General features: G+C 36.2%; 1 protein-coding gene across 1 annotated transcript; it reads left to right on the plus strand.

Moving 5' to 3' along the window:
- The first annotated feature begins 17,012 nt into the window (after positions 1–17,012).
- Positions 17,013–22,884, plus strand: LOC149822774 (eukaryotic translation initiation factor 4E-2-like). The gene is made up of 5 exons (XM_089980045.1): positions 17,013–17,335; positions 19,626–19,791; positions 19,886–20,011; positions 22,104–22,169; positions 22,508–22,884. The coding sequence occupies exons 1-5, from the start codon at positions 17,055–17,057 to the stop codon at positions 22,556–22,558; spliced, it is 690 nt and encodes a 229-aa protein (XP_089836171.1). The 5' UTR covers positions 17,013–17,054; the 3' UTR covers positions 22,559–22,884.
- The last annotated feature ends 265 nt before the right edge of the window (positions 22,885–23,149 follow it).

Raw genomic sequence — 23,149 nt, forward strand, 5'->3', positions numbered from 1 at the left:
TTGAAGAACTCAAGTTATATAAAGGAACCGCCGGCTTGACTGTTGCTGGTTCATGAAGTAGAAGATAATCACACCATCCACTACTTGTGCAGGTATTTATGAGCTAAAAGATCTAGTGCTCAACCACTGTGATCAATGAATAATGTACGATCAATGGAGAATTTGGCAATACATCAATTACTTTGCATACGAATCGCATATGTGCCCTGCGATTTACATTCAATGACGACAATGAAAATTGGGATTTCTGAACAACATGTGTAACTTATCACTGCTGACTATTACCATTCAACGGGTAACAGTACCATGTTGTTTTGACAGCATACAACACAAATTTATTTTGCGATTTTCAGTACAATATGTAAAGAATTACAATGATTTGTGTATGTCGATCATTTCTAATAGATAGTTACTTTTATTATTTCCGAACGTTGATTACATGCCTGTGTTGACCGCATAAATTACAAATGTGTTCTTCGATGTTCATTCGGTTTAGGGTATAAGGTATAGAGTTTATGTTATAGGCAATCGGGTTGAGGCTTCATGTTCAATTTTCGTCTCTATTTGTAATATATTACATTGTACGTACATCGATTCATGTATGAAAATCGTTACTTTGTTATAAATTTTTTATAATGTACGATCAATGAAGAATTTGGCACTACATCAATCTCTTTGCATACAAATCGCATATGTGTCCTGCGATTAACATTCAATGACGACGAGGAAAATTGCGATTTCTGAACGATAGAAGTAACTTATCACTGCTGACTATTACCATTCAACGGGTAATAGTACCATGTTTTTTTTATAGCATACATTGCCAAATTTATTTTGCGATTTTCAGTACAATATGTAAAGAATTACAGCGATTTGTTTATGTCGATCATTTCTTATAGATAGTTACTTTTATCATTTTCGAACGTCGATTACATTCCTGTGTTGACCGCATAAATCTCAAATGTGTTTTTCGATGTTCATTCAGTTTACGGCATAGGGTATAGGGTTTGTGTTATAGGCAATCGGGTTGAGACTTCATGTTCAATTTTCATCTAGATTTGTAATGTATTACGTTGTACGTACATCGATTCATGTATGGAAATCGTTACTTTGTTATAAATTTCTGATAATGTACGATCAATGAAGAATTTGGCACTACATCAATCTTTTTGCGTACAAATCGCATATGTGTCCTGCGATTTACATTAAATGATGACGAGAAAAATTGTGATTTCTGAACAACATACGTAACTTATCACTGGTGACTATTACCATTCAATGGGTAACAGTACCATGTTTTTTTTATAGCATACATTGCCAAATTTATTTTGCGATTTTCAGTACAATATGTAAAGAATTACAGTGATTTGTGTATGTCTATCATTTCTTATAGATAGTTACTTTTATCATTTCCAAACGTCGATTACCTGCCTGTGTTGACCGCGTAAATCGCAAATGTGTTCTTCAATGTTCATTCAGTTTAGGTTATAAGGTATAGGGTTTATGTTATAGGCAATCGGGTTGAGGCTTAATATTCAATTTTTGTCTCGATTTGTAATGTATTACGCTGTACGTACATCGATTCTTGTATGGAAATCGTTACTTTGTTATAAATTTTTTATAATGTACGATCAATGAAGAATTTGTCAATACATCAATCTTATTGCGTACAAATCGCATGTGTCTTGCAATTTACATTCAATGACGACGACAAAAATTGTGATTTCTTAACGACGGATGTAACTTATCACTGCTGACTATTACCATTCAACGGGTAACAGTACCATGTTTTTTTTATAGCATACATTGCCAAATTTATTTTGCGATTTTCAGTATAATATGTAAAGAATTACAGCGATTTGTGTATGTCGATCATTTCTTATAGATAGTTACTTTTATAATTTCCGAACGTCGATTACATGCCTGTGTTGACTGCATAAATCGCAAATGTGTTCTCTGATGTTCATTCAGTTTACGGCATAGGGTATAGGGTTTATGTTATAGACAATCGGGTTGAGACTTCATGTTCAATTTTCATCTAGATTTGTAATGTATTACATTGTACGTACATCGATTCATGTATGGAAATCGTTACTTTGTTATAAATTTCTAATAATGTACGATCAATGAAGAATTTGGCACTACATCAATCTCTTTGCCTACAAATCGCATATGTGTCCTGCGATTTACATTAAATGACGACGAGGAAAAATGTGATTTCTGAACGACATATGTAACTTATCACTGCTGACTATTACCATTCAACAGGTAACAGTACCATGTTTTTTTTACACTATACAACGTAAATTTATTTTGCGATTTTCAATACAATATGTAAAGATTTATAACAATTTGTGTACGTCGATCATTTCTTATAGATCTTTACTTTTATCATTTTCAAACTTTGATTGCATGCATGTGTTGACCGCATAAATCGCAAATGTGTTCTTCGATGTTCATTCAGTTTAGGGTATAGGGATTATGTTATAGGCAATTGGGTTGAGGCTTCATGTTCAATTTTCATCTCGATTTGTAATGTATTACGCTATATGTACAGCGATTCCTGTATTGCAATCGTTACTTTGTTATAAATTTCTCATAAAATCGATGCACATGATTTGAACTATGAAGCGTTGTAAATATTTATTGCACCTAAACGAATTACTGTTATACATTACTCATACAAATCGCAGTCGAATGAGTGCACAAATCACTATACAGCGAATACGAAATAATCACTGACAAATCAAATTCCAACGAATACGAAAGACTTCCTCGGCAAGATCAGTGGACGTCCTTGGAGTTCTGCTGCGGTCTGAATAAGAAGGGAAACCCAACAATTTTTCAGTAAACGAGCTCTGCTGGAAACCCTAAACTATTAACAAATCCGACAGTGTCATAATCAGGTCATACAAAGATGCATGACAACTTAATTAATAGCCCAAACGAGATTCATGTGTACAAGTTTTCTCTTGCAAATTCATCATAGCCTGTCATAAACACAAAATATAAAATACTGCCTTAGGTTTCACAAGAAATGCAAACCTCATCCCAACATTGATTACATACCAAAAGACTTGTAAAACTGAAGCTATCGTTGCCGAAAATCTGGTCGGGAGGATTGAAGGTTCGCACATTAGGTATTACGTCTTTAGAATATTGCTGCATGTTGGACGTTACACGAGTTAGATATTGACAAGCTTCATGTAATGGAAAACAATATAATGTCTTATATACCTGTTCATGTGAAGGGCTTTGTTGCTTTTGATTAGAGGTTGGTTGTTTCTTAGACCTTTTCTTGCCAACCAATTCTAGTGCACCCTTTGTCCTCTGACGACTGCGATCAAAGGCAGGTTTTCTTTTGATACCCTGTGCTTCATGAATGTCCATCATAATCAACAACGTTCACTACCGACTTGTTGAAGATGATGTTCATGCTACGACACAACTTCTCAGAAGTCTCTTGCGAAGCACGATTTTTACCTACGTTGTTCGATCCCATTTTCTTTGACTTGTATTCATTCCCTACATTAGACTGCAGGCTAATTAACTGCATGTTTTCAAGTAACTTCCTTGACTCTTTTCTCATGCATACATAGCCTTCTTCACTTCTTGATGCCAAATCAGCAACATGCATAAATGACCTACACAGTTGTTGGTAATGTGAGGCTATGTGGCACTTCTCGTCGACACCAGATTTACTCACATTGTCTTCTCCAAGCATTTCAATCTTTGCTTGTCTTCTCCATCTTTGCATTACATAAGACTTCGGTATTTCTTGTATCTTCTCTTGAGTAAGTGCCTTTAATGCATGACAGCATAAAATACCTTTGAATTCATACATTTTGCATGAACATGCAACTCTTCCATTGTCCACATTGTACGTGACATGTGCTTCTTGCCTTTTGTGATGTTTTTCGCCCTCCAATAAAATATGGTATTTGCGCATATTCTCGGTTTGCATGGGTCCTTCAAAATTGCAATTCATGACATGAAACACCTCTTTTTTTATTCATTCAAATACAGTTAGTGTATACAGATATGCAGGTCACTTCAATATATTCATGCCAAAAGTTGGAGGTCATGTATTGAAGCATTTGACGTCTTGTTCAAGCTCATTCTGTCTTAGACCGTATACAAATAATTCATATTGTTCCATGAAATGAAACATTGTTAAACATAAATACAGGGTTTTCTTCAGCGTGGCATACATAGATTCAGCTCTTTGTGTGCTTATCATACCAGCACAAAAGTATTGTCTTCCATATGCCAATGCCCACTTCTCTTTTTTTGCATATAAATTTTGTAACCACAGACAATCTTCAAGGTCGTATGTCTGAATCATTTCCTCCTAATCAGACATAAAGGTGATCTCGTCTACGCTGTCAAGAACACACCTAGTAAACTTTTTATCAAACCCTGTCTTCTGATTAAATATGTGTCCTATGTTCTTTGTTGCATTTTGAAAGATATGCCACAAACATAGTCGATGATGTGCATATGGCCACACATGAAGCACTGCAGCCGCAATTGCGTGATCGCCATTTGTAAGTATAACTTCAGGTTGCTTCCCATTCATTGGCTGTGTAAATACTCTAAACAACCACTCAAAGCTTTTCTTGGTCTGGTCATACAAAAACGCGCCGCCTAATATACAACTCTGTGAGTGATGGTTTACTCTGACAAACTGCGCAAATGACCATTGTTCAGTATTAATCTTTATTGTAGTATCAAATACAAGCACATCATTGAAGCATTCATAATCTACTCTTGACTTTGAATCGGCCCAAAACATATTCACAGCATATTCATCTTCATCCAGTTGCATTGCACTAAAGAAACCAGGGTCATTGCTTGATTTCTTCTATAAGTAATCAACTAACGAACATATTTTTACATTCTTCATGTTATCTGTCCTCTTCCTTCTCAAGTGGTTTCTTAGATCCAAAGGTGTGAATGGCACATTATTGCGACCACCGTCTATGTGGGCAAACAAATTGTATGTCTTCCTTGGTGCAATGCTGGCACTATCGGCTATTTCAGTCATTGCAGCATGTGCTACAGTTACTTTACGATGTGACCTTAACATAGAAGTCATAAATGATGCAGATAATTCATGATTATGATCACTGATTAAAGTACGAAGTAAAAAATTTCCATTCGGATGTCTTCTCAAAACCATTCTCGCTTGACATCCACATCTTGATTCTGGCATGCTCCTTGTTGGATTTCCCATTGATTTCTTCCAACCTTGCTTGGAACAAACATATGTCTTTCTCACCACGACACCTTGTGCATTTTTTGACCAAGAAAACCTTCTCACACTGAAACCAACTTTTAGGGAATAATCATTGTAAAATTTATATGCAGCTTCCTCATTATTAAATTGCATTTCTTCTACTAGAACATAGTCTAGTGTACTTCCATATTCATTCGTAGTGCCTACACTTTTATTATGTATACTGTCATGATAATCTACATCATTATTGAATTGCATTTCTTCTACTGGAACATTCAAGTCAAGAGTGGGTCTAATGCATGTATCATTCTTATCATGTGCATCGTTAGTGCAGATGTTCAATTCTTCAGTTGCGTCATTAATATAGATGTTCAATTCTCTATCACTTTTAATTGATTGAGCTACGTCGTCTTCATTACAACCTGATGATAAGCTCAACAATGTTATAAGCAATATATCGGTTTGTGTTGCCAGCATAATAGCAAACAAATCGATATTAACTAACAAACCAATATCTCACAAATCGATAGTATGTTACTAATACAGTGGTTTGAGATACAATGCATATAATGAGTGAATGTAAGATACCTGTTGGGGTGGAGGCTCTTCCTAGCAATTGTAAACAAGCATTCTTGTCAGCAGGTCCCAACGTTTTATAAATATCGATCAGTTTCCAACCATCATAAGAACAAGATCTACCTGAAGTAACAAAACAATGCCTTAATGAAACACAAGACGACATGTGTTCTTCATCGACAACATAATGAGATGGAAAGTTACTCACAATGCTTTAATGGCACTGGTCGGAATGTTTGTGCGTCATTGCTTTCTTCAGTAATGCTTAACGACAACGCAAAAGAAGAGAAGAGACGAGAATGTTTTGTAAGCAATATATCATGTTGCGTTAGCAACATCATACGTTTACTACAATTTAATCAAGATGTATATAACAATGGATACTGATAAGGGTTAGCAAGTCAAAGAATCGATTTAATGAATGACAGTATAAAAGCAACTGCGGTTTGATATTTGCTTATATTGAGACTCGAGTTGTCACTTACAATGCCAATAAAAGACTTAAAATGCCGTACATGTGTGTTGACGATAACGCTGTTAGTAGATCGAAGATGTTGTGAAACGAGTTCAATACAAAACACTGACAGAGCAGCGATTTGAATGCGTGTAACAATGTGTTTCTACATGGACACATTTTCAAAGTCTGTGTACAAATATCTTATGAATACATATTACAAAACATATAATATCTTACAAATCGATATACATATCGAATAATATATTGAAAATCAATACGGCAGTTCAACATTATAACTTACAAATCGACAACACAAAACCATAATATCTAAAAAGTCGATAAATATATCGCACAATAAATTACAAATCGATACGGAAGAAATTGAGCATAATAGCAAACAAATCGATATTAACTAACAAAACAATATAATGAGTGAATGCAAGATACATGTTGGGGTGGAGGCCCTTCCTATCAATTGTAAACAAGCATTCTTATCAGCAGGTCCCAGCGTTTTACAAATATTGATCAGTTTCCAACCATCGTAAGAACAAGATCTACCTAAAGTAACAAAACAATGCCTTAATAGAACACAAGACGACATGTGTTCTTCATCGATAGCATGATGAGATGGAAAGCTACTCACGACGCCTTAATGGTACTGGTTAGAATGTTTGTGCATCGGTGATTTCTTTCATAATGCCTAACGACAACGTAAATGAAGAGAAGACACGTGAATGTTTTGTAACACAAGGTAGGCATGAGAAGCAGACAATGTGTTGTAAAACAAGATATAAAACAAGGCGAAATCCATAAATAGCAAGAGAGGCTCTACCTGGAGACGAAGGCAAAGTTTGCATTGACAGTGGGAGTTATTGTTACAGCAGATGGCACAAGAGTTTAATGAATAGCGAACGTCTACACTATAACACTAGTTAACATCAAACTTTCTGGATGGAGGACTTTTTTGTCCTTTTCTCAAACCGTCGTTTCCCAACTTTTGAATGGAGGATATTTTTGTCATTTCTGAGAACCGTCATTTCAGGGCAAGAAAAGCAAGGGTGATTAAGTCTTTGCAACAGCACCAGAGTCCGATGCAAAGTTATGTCAACATACAAGGGAATACGAGCCCCATGTGCGTAAATACGTGGCGCTCATTCCCCCCCCCCCCCCCCCCCCGCCCCCGACGTGGGATTCAGTGAATCATCGGGGGAGAACATACACTACCCTAATGACGCGACGAATCTTGAACATCTAAAACCCACCAAAAACAAACTCAGCCTTTCAAGATCGATCATAAGATTCTCTCTCTCTCTCTAGAGTCGGCTGAAGGGATAGACCACGTTGGGTCGACCCTCAGGAATCTCTTTGAGAAAGTAGCTCTCGACCCAGACCTGCCTGACTGTGACGGATTCCATGTGTTGGAAAAAATGTGAAAAAACAAGACTAAGAAAGAGAAGGAAGAAGACCAGGAAGGGGGTTGCTCAATCCTTGGGGGGATTCGCGAGGATATATAGGTTCGTCATGGATTGTGATGGTGGTAGGAGTCAGGAATAATTTTTTTTTAGGAAATATAGAGTAAAGATTAATAACCGAATAAGTTCTGATCAGATAAACCACCAAGATGGGGATGAGCATGGGAAAGCAGTAAAAACAGTAAAGAGAAATGCACTCATGCCAGACCATACCAGGTAAAATAATATTTTTTATTATTTTTACATTGAAAATTTGTGAGTCTAATATATAATTTCACAAACTATAGCGAGGTCCCATGTATTAATCGAACATTCTGGCTCCCGACCCAGGTCTTAATTGGGTCTTCTTATTTGTCACCATTACCAAACCTTATAGGGTTTGATCTTATTTGGATCCTAGTAAACCCGACCCATTGAACCTCTGCTCGTCAATATATATATATATATCGTTCATGCCTTGATCAACCCGTAGATTTGTCAAAAAATATATATTTATATACATGTCACTGTATTGTTCATTGTGATTTACTTTACAGATCTGTCAAAAAAGAAGTATGCACAACAATAATGTCCATGCTTTGATTAAATGTAGATCTGTCAAAGAAAAAAAATAAAAAATACATCACCCTATTGGGTCAGTATGTAAGACCATGCTGGACTGCACTCTGATATGAGTGTTGAATCTTCTTTCTATGGTGGGTTCCACGACATATTTAGTGCATTCGAATCCCACAATGTTTAAGATTCAAACGGTGGAATAAGATACATATATAATGTGTGTATATACATGTCTCAAGTATTCTCCTGAACTTCATATCAGATTGAAAGAATGATTATTATACATGAATAATTTATTCATGCATAATCCATGAGCGTTATTATTTTTTTTAGAAAAATCTTAGATTTGCCTATGCATTTCTTTAAGTGTATGTTATTAGATATGTATCATGAAAGGATTTTGAATGCAAATGTGATGCATCCTTGTTCCTTATCCACTTCATAGCCCTTACACTTTCATGTGTGCACCCACGCACTATGCTTAAATGCGTTAGAAGTCAGGAATGGGCAGGGTCGACTTGACCCTAGCTAACGACCCTTGCTGTTGTGACAACATTGGCCCAATCGACTATGTTGGTTCGGTCTGGTTCAGCCTGACCCGGGAAGGGTTGGCGCTACATTCAAACTCAACGCATGCGGCAGGGCACGCAACACCCTGTCAGTATCATTGTCCCGCTATCACTACTCAAGGTACACCAAACTGGGGGTCTGCCTATACCCAACCTGCCGTCTATTGTTGCGGGTAGCCGACGGTTATCGTGCACTATCGGTTGGGATCATCATGGCCTCAGCTGTTGCCAACACCTCAATAGCCTGGCACTACTGCTCGTAGCAGGTTGGCTGGGTCTGCTGACCTAGCCGACTGCAAAGAAATGACAACATGGTGTTGTGGTCCTGATGAGCACAACCGTGACTGCTGTGCTGAGCAGCGACAGTAGTTGTTGCACCATGGTGGTACCTCCAATCGGGTATGTCTACCCGAAACGCCTTGTCAATCTCAGGTGACCAGCAGGATACGCCACCCCACTGGTGTGCTGTGACTTGTAAAAAAAAAAATGAAACATGACAGATAATTAAGACAATAAGTTTTGCTACATTGAACGAGCTACACCCGTGCGGGTTAGGTTCAGTGATGGACTCAAAGAGGTTTTCGAAACCTAACTGGGAGAATTTCATCAGCACATGGCATGCTTATGTGCATGCGAGATGTCAAGTGATTTGACATGTAATAAAAGAGAGTGTTAGGAAAACATGAGCTAGCCTGTGATTTATGCGTAGTTATCCGAGTGTTCACTCACACTATGACGGACCTGCTTATACCTGTCACCACCTAAATGCAAGATCAAAATTCGATGACTCTACGAGGTGTTGTAATAATGAGACAGAATAATATACAAATTCATATAAATACTCTTAACTAAAATTTGAGATTTCTGAATATACATGAAAGACGATATATGTTATTGGATTCTCCTAGATTACGGGTACACCTAAAAGACGCTGTATGTTACCGGACTCATGGTCTACTTAGAGAGGTGGACGATACAAACTTCGTGGGACACTCTTGTGTTTGTGAGAGTGAGACATCTCACCCGCTCCCCAGTCTTCGGAGTTAAGGGAGCAAGATTAACAATGTGTCCTAGGTGGTATGTCTAAGTTTTTTGCAAAAATTTTCAGGATGCATCCTATTTCTAGTTGTTACCATTGAGGTATACTCTCTCGGTTACAAAACATCATTTTTGGGTATTTGTACAGCTAGTCACTCGGATCACTTAATAAAATTTTAATGAACCCTCGAGTGGTCTGGATCCGCTACGACGTTTAGCATGTGCGTACTTGCAGTGTGAGTCAATAAGACAAACCAAATTTTTCATTTTATTTCTGTATTGTTTGTTGTTCGAGATGATGAATGCTCGGGTTCAGAGATTCATGAAATGTTACTATTGTTGTAGTCCGTGTAGTATATGCAAGAGTATACACTTAAAATTTAGACAGTTGCATGTTTACCTATACACACGACACTGTGCTCATATACAGTTATAGAATGTTGCTTACTCAAACTGGTTGTAGTTTGACACATCTATTTCTCTTATTTTCATAAGAAGAGAATGAAGTACACATAGCGCATTGAAGGTGTCGTCACGAGCAGAGCCATGAGATCACATGTTTGCAGTCCTGTTGATCTCTAATGAATTTTATAATTTATTTTTATCATTTATGTAATAAGAATTCAACTTTTAATTTATTGAAGTGATATTCCATGTGGCACAAACATCCTCTGTTATACCCTTTAGCTCGCCCAATTATTTGACTGAATGATGAACCAATTATTCTGTTGTAACTTCAAAAAAAAATCTAAAATGTTTTATTCAAATTCTTGGGGCGTTACAATTATTGTGACAAGTTCTTCAGAGTTGAATCATATTGAGCTATGTATAATACATTTTTATTTTTTTCGATAGCAAACAATGTCCTACATATCGGTCTATTGACTCTTATACTTGTCTATGTACCAAAAGTGGTAAATAGACGAATAAAAAAATACAAGGATGCTATGTCATACAAGTGCAATGTATGTTGTGAGGTTTGCCACAAAAGGTTACGAATAACAATGTTGTTTAATGAAACAGGTGGTGAATATGCTTATACACTGGATGTTCTTGTTAAACAATATGAGAACCAGGTCGTGCAGAAAGGCATAACAACTAACTTACATGTAAGACTTACTACCCTTTGTGTCATGGATATCCTTCACTTTCTCTGTTTGAAAATATCATCTGCAGGTCATGGTTTATGAAAATGATATATGTTGATAAATAAATTTCCTTTTCTAGTGTTTTTGGTATTTATCTAGTTTTTTTTAATGAATTGCTCCATTGTCTTATGTCTTCTATTTATTTGTGATAGGTTAGAGCAAGAATGTATCAACATATGAAACATGGCAGACATAAAACCAAATTTTCATCAAGGAAGCGAGAAACCAAATCTCCATCTTTCGAGTAAGAAACCAATTGTAGTGCCTATGGTATAATCAATGTCTCAAATCATGTTTGTATATTTGTCCTTTTGTGAATATATGTGTTTAAATATGATTTTAATTAGTGATGATAATAGGGTAATGATGAACAAGCAACTACACCCATGGAAGAGTACGAATTTGGTAAAGAAACTATATTGACAAGTTATATAAGTGTTAGGTTTGCTCATTTTCATAGTTGTTCTTACTTTTGTATGCAAATTGATTTTAATATGATAAAAATGCAACATATTTTTTTAATATCTAGCATCTAGTAAGATTTGTAGAAAGACTTTAATTGGCTCACAACAAGGAATTGAAAAAAAGAATGACGTTGTCGAAGACCTTTTTTCTTACCCCATAATTCTTTGTGAGTCAAAAAAACAAGGTTTTTGTTATTTTTATGCCAACTAATTCTATATAATTGGTAAGTGATATGTTTTTCACAATAAATGATCGCAACTATTGGGCACCAAGATGGGGCAACTGCGTGCTTGTTGGCAAACAACGTGTTATATCAATTCTTTGATGATGATAAGATATTTGTTTGTCAACTTTGCATAATTTTATAATACACAACAACCTTAAACTAGATTTATGTTGAAGGTCTTAATTCTTGTGAACTGGGACAATTACCACTGGGTTCTATAAAAAATAGACATGCATGAGAAAATGTTCAAGTTGTACGATTCCATGGCATCCACAGACTGTGCAGATGTTAATGTCATACAACTGATATGTTTTTTGTTGTATATTATTCACAACAGAATAAAGATGATATGGATAGTGAGATACTACAACAGAACAACGATAATGCAAACAATGAGGTACTGGTTGGCAATGTCACGAAAGCCAAATTGTAGATAATTGTATCGTTGTTTTTAATTAATTGTAATTTGTATGAATTCAATGTTAGAATATAGTCTGTAAATTTTATAGTTAATTTTGCGTGAATTTGAATTTGATATGATTAAATGTTTTGTATGAAACAACAACAAAAAAACCATTGTACCAACATGCCATATTTATTGTATAAGATTCTCAAAATATAAACAACAAAACTAGAGGATGGAACAGAATCATATTAATCATTGAAACAAGTGAAAAAAATTTGTGTTTAAAAAAATAATTGGTTCAATAGTTAAATATGTGCTTACCAAAAAAAACACCATTGAAGATTCCAGAATACTTGAGGATGAATAGTTGCCGAAAAAGTCATCGTCGAGAAGCAGGTTGGGGACCACTGGTTGGAGATTGTAGATAACCCTAAAAAAATCTGCAAAAATAGGTAGGGTTGCGGTGTTTCAGTTTTTATACTCATGAATTTTGCATATAATTTATGTGCGGACTTCATGAAATATATGTGATGTTTTAAAGTTTGAGCGAAGTTTGCATATAAATTATTCATGACATATGTGGAAACTTCATTATATATGTTGGATGTTGAAGTTCAAGATTATCAAGAAGTTTGCACATAAATTTTATACGACCTTCATGATGTTTATAAGAAAAAACATGCAAAACTCCTTTTAAGTGGTTGTTTGCATTACTTGAAAAGTGAATTGATATATCGCACGATGTTCGCAAGTTTCACACATGCAAGGGTTAAAAAAATCATAGTAAAGTTAGGTATTTGTGATTTTGGACATCGAAGGATTAGCGAAAATTATAGAGCATTTCTAAAAACATGACATATTTTTCGTACAATACAATCATTTTCTGTTGATTTAATATTGGATCTGGACTTAGTTTAGAGTTTTACATCAAATTTAAATTTTAGTTTGAAATGAATCCAATCTGATTATACTTAAACATGTACCTGATTAGTTACTCGGATTAAAATTCTATATTATCATGGTTTTCTATCCATACAATCAATTGACTTTGTGCCTTGTTGAAAATGTTCATTAGCATAAAACCCGAGGTTCTTCTTGCCTACTAGAAGTACACTCAGCTTCGACCTTGTGGCAAGGGATACCACTTGTAAGTAGGAGTGTCAACGGGTCCGGTTTACCCATACCCGACCTGTACCAAACCTTATAGGTATCGGGTATGGTGATAAATAAGAAGACCCGATTAAGATTTGGGTTTGGACCCAAAGATCCGATTAATAGATAGATCTTAGTATAGTTTGTGAAATTTTATACCAGACCCAGGCCCAACCTGAGCTTCGATTAAGACCTCATTTTTTCAATGTAAAAATGATAAAAAATAATATTTTACCGGGTATGGCCCGGGTCTGGTTCATGTAGTTCTTATCGGTCCAGGTATGGTTTCTCTTATGGTGGGTCTGATTAGACCTGGGTTTGGATCCAATACCATACCCAAAAATTGGGCCCGGGTCTGGTTTTACCTGGGTCTGAACCAAACCCGACCGGTTAACACCCCTAATTGTAAGCATCTCATCGGATGCACGTATCCCTGATCCGAATTTGGTCAAGAACTGGGGATTTTAACAGTCAAACCCAAATCCCATTTGTTACATAGTCAGATGTATGTTCTGCCAGTCTTGATTAGACATTTTCGGGTTAGTTTGATTTCTGACCTTTTAACAATTTGCACATATCGAATCAACCTGAAAAATGAGAGCAGATCGGGTCAGGGGCACGCCTAACCGTAATCCGTTCAATGGTCTCTCTAATAACATTTTTGTTTTTATGAATAAAAGCTGGGGTTAGGCAGACTCTCACCCGTTATAAAACTCATACCATTGGGTTTTGAACTTGCAATGTCTGCAACACAAAGTGCAGTGCACTAACTGCTCCTACCAAACAAGTGAAACCCTCAAAGATGTTTGACTAATGGGTGAATATCTTTTAAACCCAAGATTCACTGGATTCATTTATGTTATTTGGATTTTGTTTCTTTTGCTTTTTGGCAAGTTCCTTGCCCAAGCAGGTAATATCTGAGTGGAGTCACCTACATGCTGACATCCAAACTCTTACTGAGCCCACCAATCAAAGAAAGCAGGTCAGGTCATGCTGAACATGAGCGTTTTTGCTTATGCCTAAGACATCGTGGCCATCCTATTTGCATTTTTAAAAGCTCAAAAGTCAACAAAACCACTTGGCATTCATCCAAAATGCAAACAAACGGTCACGATGTCGGCATGAGCAAAAACGCTCATATTCAGCATGACCTGATCTGCTTTCCCAGTTAAAGGCACCTGCACACCTATTATTTGGATATTTGTTTGGACATTTTGAATTGGATTTTGTTTTTAAAATAATGGTGTATGAATAACTAGGTTTTGTTACCAACTCAGCTTGTTTAGTAAGAGCAGCTAGTGCAAGTCACCTTGTGTTGCAGGTTCAAAACCCAATGGTATAGTTGTATAACTGGTAGAGGGTCTGCCTAACCCCCAACTTGCCTTTTAAAAAAAAAAGAATTATGTTTTATTTATGGTCTTTTCTTCTGCAAATATTTTAGCAAATTAAAATTTGGGGAGATTAATTGATTGAATTTACTGTTTATCTGCATTTACTAATTTGGTGTTGAGTTGCAATAGAATTTGAAATTATCTTTACATTAGAGTATGATACCCCATAGCATATAATATTTTTTTTGAAAGGTATACCATAGCATATAATAGACTCGTGATTTCTCACTGATTTTGCATCACCTCCCTCGTTGAGGCCAACCCAAGCTAAACAAGATATTCCCGTTACCGTGGAATTTTGGACCTAGTTTTTATTGGATATGGGTTTCAACTAGGTAGTTTATTGATGCCTAGATCCTGCTTTTAAGTAGCAGTATCAATGGGCCGGACTCGACCCATACCAAAGCTTATAGTTTCAGGCGTTGGTGATAAATAAGAAGGTCCCATTAGAATTTGGGTCAGACCCAAAGGGTCCAATTAATATATGGATCTGGGTATGGTTTGTAAATTTTCATACTAGACTTAGAACCGACCTGAGTTTCGGCAAAGATCCATTTTTTTCAATATAAAAAGAATATATATATTTTTTATTTTACTGGGTATGGTTTGTAAATTTTCATACTAGACTCAGAACCGACCTGAGTTTCGGCAAAGATCCATTTTTTTCAATATAAAAAGAATATATATATTTTTTATTTTACTGGGTATGGTTTGGGTTTGGTTCATGTAATCCTTATAGAATCCAGGTAATGCTTCTATTATGGTGGGCTGGATCGGATCCGGGTCTGAATCTGGTATCATTATCTTAAATTAGGTATGAGTCTGTTTCTACCTAGGACCCAACCGAACCCGTTGACACCCCTAATTTTAAGCATTGTCTGCTACCAAATCTAAATCCTAAAAAAGATATGGTGAAGTGTATCCTTTTCCTTAATGGTACTATCTAATTCAATAAAAATAAGATGAAATATGCATTTTACGTGTACAAAGCACCTATGGATTGGATTTACACTAGATCTGAATACAAATTGTATTTTCAATGCTACACATGAGTCTGAATATGATCCAAAAATACATCCAGTTTTTTTTAAGACCCATATCCAAAAATATATATATTTCAATACAATCAAAAGTTTATCCAGATCTGATCCGTTTTGCCTCCAATTAAGATATCAGAGTCAGAGAAACGTTACACTCGTGTCTTGCATGCCAAGATATTAGGGATGTCAATGAAAAAAAAAACTGTCACAAAGACATGTGGACACGAGGACGCGTAGCACGGGTTCAACTTGTAAAATCTATGTTTGGAAATAGGACACAAAGACACTTTTTAAAAATTTTAAATAAAAAATTATTTTTAAGTTTTTAATGTTAAAAAATGCATTTTTTATTAAAATAAAACATTAAAAACAATAAAATAATAATAAAATATTATCCATATATATCAGTGTTTGTGTCCACTCATGTCACTTAGTGGCGTGTCCCTGAACAATAGATAAAAAAGTGAATATCTAACTACTCATGAGAATCATGATTTAAAAACTCGCCCAGTCAACTTAGTGAACGACTCAAAAATGAACAAAACTCGACTGATCCATGGGATGACTTGGTTGAGTCAACTAGTTTTAGCATGTATATATATATATATATATATATATATATATATATATATATATATATATATATATATATATATATATATATATATATATTAGGTTTTATATATAATTAGATATATTACATAAAATATAATATAACTATTATATATTATATATAATAATATGGTTATACACATTAATAAAATTATAAATTAAATATTTATAAAAAATATACATAGTACATATATATTTGATATAAAATATAAAGTTAAGATGAGCCACTGGGTTTTAAAATTATGAAAAAAAACCTTATAAATGTCACCAAATTAAGGGAAGGTCACGAGTTCGTAACCTATAGACGTGGGTCCCTTTGCTGCGAGGCCAAATCTGAGTGTAATCCTTGTGAATAAAGGAGACTTGGGATTTTCTACAACAATGAAATTGTGGGTAAGGTGAAAGAAACATCTGAATCCGTTTTATTTAGACAATCTTGATAGAGCAAGTCAGTAAACATATTGCTAGTAATCGGATTCAGATTCGGTATTGAGAATATCCGATGCAACAACTAGTTACATCGTGGATCAATATTAACTTTCTCCAACCGAATCCGAATCCGAATCCGAATCCAATTAAATCGGAATCAGATGTCTACATCCGATCCGAAGCCGACCCGTTCTCAGCCTATATAAGAGCGACAGGCCCTTCGAACCCGCGAGAGAGTTGCAGTTGGTCTGTAGAGAGAGAGAGAGAGAGAGAGAGATGGCGGAGGGCGAGGACGGACGGCAGCAGCTGCGCGAAGTGGAGGCGGCGGCTGAGGGGCTGGAGACGGAGGAGGCGGAGGACGGGGAGATTATCGACGGCGAGATTATCGACGGGTCGCCGGCTGACGCGGTGGTGGAGAGGCCCATCGAGGACTTCCACCCTTTGGAGTATTCCTGGACGTTCTGGTTTGACAACCCCTCCGGCAAGAACCGCCAGGCCACCTGGGGAAGCTCCATCCGCTCCATCCACACCTTCTCGACCGTCGAAGAGTTCTGGTGGTACTAAACCTGCTCTCTCTCTCTCTCTCTCTCTCTCTCTCTCTCTCTCTGTACTCTTCGTGCATCACTTTCCTTTGTCACATTGAAATGATGGTGTTCATTCATGTATATAATTCTAACGTAACCCTAAAAAGTCGATCTTTGCCAATGCCTTTCGTTCTCCTCCTCTGAGATCTATATTTTGAATATTGGGTCTCGGAAAGAAGTTGAATTTCCCCCCTTTTAATGCTTTGATGGTGAAGAGAAGATGATTTCCACCGCTCTTTTGAGAAGTTATGTTTTACAAGGATGAAATATTGCTTGCAATCCGTCGGTTCTAACCTTACAGCGTGCGATATGCGTAGGAAACTCACTTTGTACAATGATTTTTTGCATGGTTTCTTTCGGCAACTAGTTTGTGAGAAGCAGTGACGGGATAGGTGGCTGTAAATGGGCACAGATAGTTTTTTTTTGCAGGGATATATAAATGTTGATCTTAGGAAAGGAAGATGGTTTGGTAATTGAGAGAAATTGAGGCCAAAGTTGCTCGGGTTTTGTTAAAATCTCGAACAGGAATATGTTTGGCAGAAGAGTAGAGCGAAATAAAAGATCGGTAGTGTGTGCGCATTGGCGCCTCTCTGTGTGGTTAACAAGTAACAACCAAGTATATTCATGGAGCACTTCTACTGAAACTTTTGCATTTTATTGACCGTAGTGGCCATATCTGCTTGCGACATTAAGGTCTTCTGGTGACCATCTCAAACAATTTACTTTTTCCAATTTTAGTGTTTTTAATTTTGTTCCCTCTAGCCATAATGTTAGGTGGTGCAATTTTCTGCATATAATTTCATATGGTTTTCTGTCATAATCTGCAACGACTCCTTGGGTTCGTCTTCTAAACTATCCTATCAATCATAACACATATTTATTAGATATATTGATGAATGATGATATCAACTTGTGAGAAGTAAATAAGATTTTTTCATAAATATTGAGGTGCTTGGTTCTGTCGCATACGTGGTTAATATCAAAAACTTACAATATGTATAAAGTGTGTCATTTGCATGCAAATTGCTTGCGGCTTGCACATGCATTGTGCATAATATGGCATTTGGATATTTCTGTACAAATATTTATTGTGCTAGTATGCAGGCTGTATATGGTTCCTCATAAACAGATTTAACATGCCAAGAAAAAGAAAGAATTTAAAGGTTTGAAGAAGAGACTGAGAAAAAAACCTCAGTTAAGGCTTTCTGTGACTCCTCGTGGTGTACTTGTTGACAGTGCATTCAGTTGCACATGTTCCATAAGTATTGCATTTGGATACTACTGGTGTGCATATATGTGCTAGAAACACTGAAGACAGAGTTCAATCTGCATATGCTTCTCATATCAGATTTTTAATTGCAGAGGAAAAATGGATTTGAAGAAGAAACTATGTGAGAAAAACTCAATTGGGCCAGGCAGTCTTTATGTATGGGTACATGTACATGCATATATACAGATACAATTTGGATGCATTATGATTAAGCATCCCAACTTAAAATTTATATGTAAAACGAGGAATGTTGAAGCAAACAAAAATTAATTTTGTCCACCTTGTGCATAAGATGCCCTGCGGCTGTGTTCTCGTGACATTGTTTCCCAGTTCCTACACAATAACAAATATATACATTACAAAATCATTGGGTTATTTTGATGTCTTAATGGAGTGATCCTAATGGAAGGTCAGAGGATTAATTGTTCAATATTCTGCACACAAATACACTGCAGACGTATGGTTTTTGGAGGAGGTGTTTCTCTTCCTTTTCTTTGAGACAATTGACAGAAAATATATCAAGTGCTTACCATAAGATGGCCATCATAATTGCTCGTCACTTTGCTGAAAAAGTCTCATCAGTCATTGGTGCTTAGGTGAACCTGTGTCCATTGGCAACTTGTAATTCACCACTTTACATGTGTTGTCCCTTGCATTTTCCACCATCATGATAACTCATTTATGTAACCACCTTTGTCCGCACAAATATTGAGACCTATCCATACTAGCTCTTACTTTGTTGTCTGTATTTTTTTCGAGAAATGTGTAAATCTTATTAGCTAAAAAAGATTAAGTGTCAAGAGCCAAATTACATCAATGAGAAAAGTCAGTTGCAATTCTGGTGGGACTAATCTGAGATCAGATTTGATTTGATGGTGGATCATGTTCAGTCTAGGAAATTGGTCTTGTCTCTGTAGTTTGTGAATTTGTGATGTGTATCTTGTATTCTACTTTTCTTTTGGATATTTTGAATGAGTTTTGATTTCTTCGCAGTCTTTACAATAATATACATCAGCCAAGCAAGTTGGTTGCTGGTGCGGACTTTCACTGCTTCAAGTACAAAATTGAGCCAAAGTGGGAGGATCCAATTTGTGCTAATGGAGGGAAGTGGAGCATTAGCTGTAATAGAGGGAAAGCTGATAAATGGTGGCTGTACACTGTGAGCTTTAGTTTTACTATATTATGTACAGATGTTGAATTGTCATAACTGTGGTCCTAACTATTTACACACTTGCTGTTGTAATTGTCCCCAGTTGTTGGCCATGATTGGAGAACAGTTTATACATGGTGATGAAATTTGTGGTGCTGTTGTTAATGTTCGTTCAAAGCAAGATAAAATAGCTTTATGGACGAAGAATGCTGCTAATGAAGATGCTCAGGTACTTATGTTTGTTGGAAAGGATACATGAAAGACCATATGCTCTTTATTCTTATAAATAATGGCTTTAGTTGTTACTTGAAGAATGCTATATGTCTGAATTCTTAGTCTCTTTTGATTCTTCAAGGGCTCATGTTGTATCTTGTGTCCACTGATTCTGGATTTGGTTTTGAGAAAAATCTGGAGACTGTTTTGGTCCCCAAGGGAATGAAAGCCTTTGGGTCACATCCTTGGTTTAACTGTAATTGAGCTGCATTGGAAATTATAAGCTGGGAAGATGGCTGTTGATACAATAAATAAGAAAAAAGAAAGGATACAGTGTGCAGCAATATCCTTTAGATTTGATTTTGATTCCACGTAACTTTCTGAGTTTAAGCTTAAAGCCTTTCAACCTTGTAACTTTAGCTATCGAGTTCATTTGAAAGCTGTTAGGAAAGTTGTGCGACTAGAGCCTGTTGGGCATCTCTTGTCTTGTCTGAGATGACACAAGTCTTGCACTGGTGCACACAAAAATAGATTTCTTGGTGATGATTGGTTCAATCTGTCATTGTTTGTTACAGTGGCAGCATATCTAATATGTGATGGTAGCTAATTTTCCTTTGCTGTTTTTGATGTCCTTTGGTGGATGGAACTGTGCTATGGAATTCCTGTTTATGTGAATCTATTTCATCTTGAAAGCAGAATATATATTTGATTATACTTTTCAACATAGTCTTATGTGTCAAAAACTGGATCTAGTACAATAGTATATTTAAATTTTGGTAAATATTTATCTATTTATCGCTGTTGACATGGATAGTCAACAATAATGTATTTAAATATTGTTTGAACTTTGATTCTATTTCAAAAATACAAAAACTAAAAAATGAATCATAGTGTGAAAGTTAGAAACAAAAAGAAAACAATAATTAACAATTGATGTTGATAAATGTAATTACACAGTATATGGATTACTAGTAATTCAAGTGAACATAATTGTTGACCATGTAATTGTTCAGTATGAAGAATTTTAATAATTCAGGTGATCACATCCCCTGTACTGAAGGTTTGGCCTCTTAATAGGAACAATTTTTAAACAATTAACTACAATCTTGCTAGTCAATGCAACATGTGCAAAAAAGTGGAAGAAATTGTACTTCATTTATTTGGAAGATTCGAATGTCAATGTCTTAAGCATCTTTGTTCTCTTTCTCTAGCATATCCAAAAGCGACTAAGAAATTATCTTTAAAAGAGACTGTTTTTATTATCTTTGTAATTGGCTTTAAGCCTGGTGAGTGTTAATTCATAGGTTTGATATGGAACTCCTGTCTGTGTGATATATTCAGCAGCTACAGTCTTTCAGTACTCTGCCACAAAGGTCAGTGTATGAGTATTTTACATAGAAATGATATCCATGCATTTGTTGGCTGTTACAGACTTAAGAAGATAAGACCATTCTCTGATAAAAAAGAATTATGGAAGCCTTCAAAAGAAAAAAAGAAGAGAAATTATGAAAGGCAACTGCAAAATAAATTCAGCTCAGACATGATAGCACAGCAGAGTTCCACTAATTCAATCGTGACTCGTTGTCCAAATAACTGTGGGGGCTATCCCCCAGCTTGGCTGTTTAGGAGAAAAACAAAATCTAAACTATATGCACAGATGTGTGCTGGTGTCTATTGTTTTGATTTTTGGCAGCTCTGAAGATGCTGTAAGTGGGTTCTAGTTATGTGTTGCTTTCTTCTCTTGTACTTGGCATACTGCTTCGATCCTCATGGACCCTCTAATTAGTGATGTAGCTGTTATTTTATCGCTCCATGCATTACAGTGCAGACAGTTTGAAGGTATAACAACTACCTGCTGCTTGACCGTTTCTTCTGTTGCTATTGATCTTATTTACTCTATTCCTTTTTATTTGAGATGAAAAAGTTTTTCATGTTAATAAGTGAATCAGTAGCCTGGTGCCCTTTTCCAGTTTCCTTTATTCAAGCAATAACATGACTCATTTAAACAAAACTAGCGTAGATGTCTATCATTGCATTTTCATCAAACTATATATATGAGTTACTATATATATAAGTTGATCTTTTTGAATGCCATCCTGATCGTGCAGCTTAGCATTGGGAAACAGTGGAAGGAGTTCCTTGATTATAATGACACTATCGGTTTCATGTTTCATGTAAGTCATTATGGTCTCTCTCTCTCTCTCTCTTTTCTAGAACGAAAACCATTGAGTAAACTCACTCAGCTGTCACAGCTCCTGCTGTTGTCTGCCATCTAGCCTCTGCTTCTGATAGTGGATATGGGTATGGAACTGGCTTTCATCTCAGATGCCCATGCTTTCTGCTTGCTAAGCTAGAATCTTTGCTGCAGGGCATCCCATCTTTAAGGAGCTTCGCACGTGCTTAATTTATGAGTCTCTGTTAATTACCCTGCTTCACATGTTTCCCTAGCAGAAAATAAGGGTAGTATTTTGATATACTGAATTTTGTGCAATTGCTCTTCTGTTGATTTCAGGAGGATGCAAGGAAACTCGACAGATTGGCGAAGAATCGTTACAACATATAATTTTGGACTGCCAGGTTCTGCACTGTAAATTTGGCTCTTAGTTGTGCGGCTGTGTTGCAGCTGAACCGTTTTCTAACTTCACATCGTAAGAGACCTATCAACACTCTTATTATTAATGAACTTCATATGATATAGAAATGTTGCAGTTATTGAGCGGCTCAGAATTTCTACATAGGCAAATCTGTGCCTAGTAAGTATCAAAGTGGAATTTCTCATAACTTTGCCAAAAGAGTCTATTTCAGTACTTTCTCTTTATCTATCTATTGGTCGCATCTTTGGATTGTATAATTTGGTATTTGATCCCAATTATCCACATTGTTGATACTTGTCATTGACCCCCATCGATTAAATTCAGTTAGGGATTTAGGGTGCGTTTGAATGACAATGAATTGAGATTCATGAATCTTTGGCCCGACCCGCAACCCGCGACCCGCGACCAGGCTCATGAATCTTCGCTAAAAAATGATGGATTTTGACCGATGTCTAGACATTTGCATACTGATGAATCTGAATCTTGATTGATTCTCATTTGGAGATAGCAAATAGAGGGGGGGGGGGGGGGGGGGGGGGGTTGAAAGGCAGGCTGGAGTT

The sequence above is a fragment of the Nuphar pumila genome, chromosome 11 (assembly GCF_984573655.1).
Source record: "Nuphar pumila chromosome 11, dmNupPumi1.hap1.1, whole genome shotgun sequence".
Classification (NCBI taxonomy): Eukaryota; Viridiplantae; Streptophyta; class Magnoliopsida; order Nymphaeales; family Nymphaeaceae; genus Nuphar; species Nuphar pumila.

What these genes read in the sequence shown, in the direction of transcription:
- LOC149822774 (XM_089980045.1), top strand. Translation starts at nt 17,055, where the DNA reads ATGGCGGAGGGCGAGGACGGACGGCAGCAGCTGCGCGAAGTGGAGGCG. An exon ending in ATAAATGGTGGCTGTACACT is followed by an intron (nt 19,792 to 19,885) that starts GTGAGCTTTAGT and finishes AATTGTCCCCAG; the next exon opens with TTGTTGGCCATGATTGGAGA. An exon ending in CTGCTAATGAAGATGCTCAG is followed by an intron (nt 20,012 to 22,103) that starts GTACTTATGTTT and finishes CTGATCGTGCAG; the next exon opens with CTTAGCATTGGGAAACAGTG.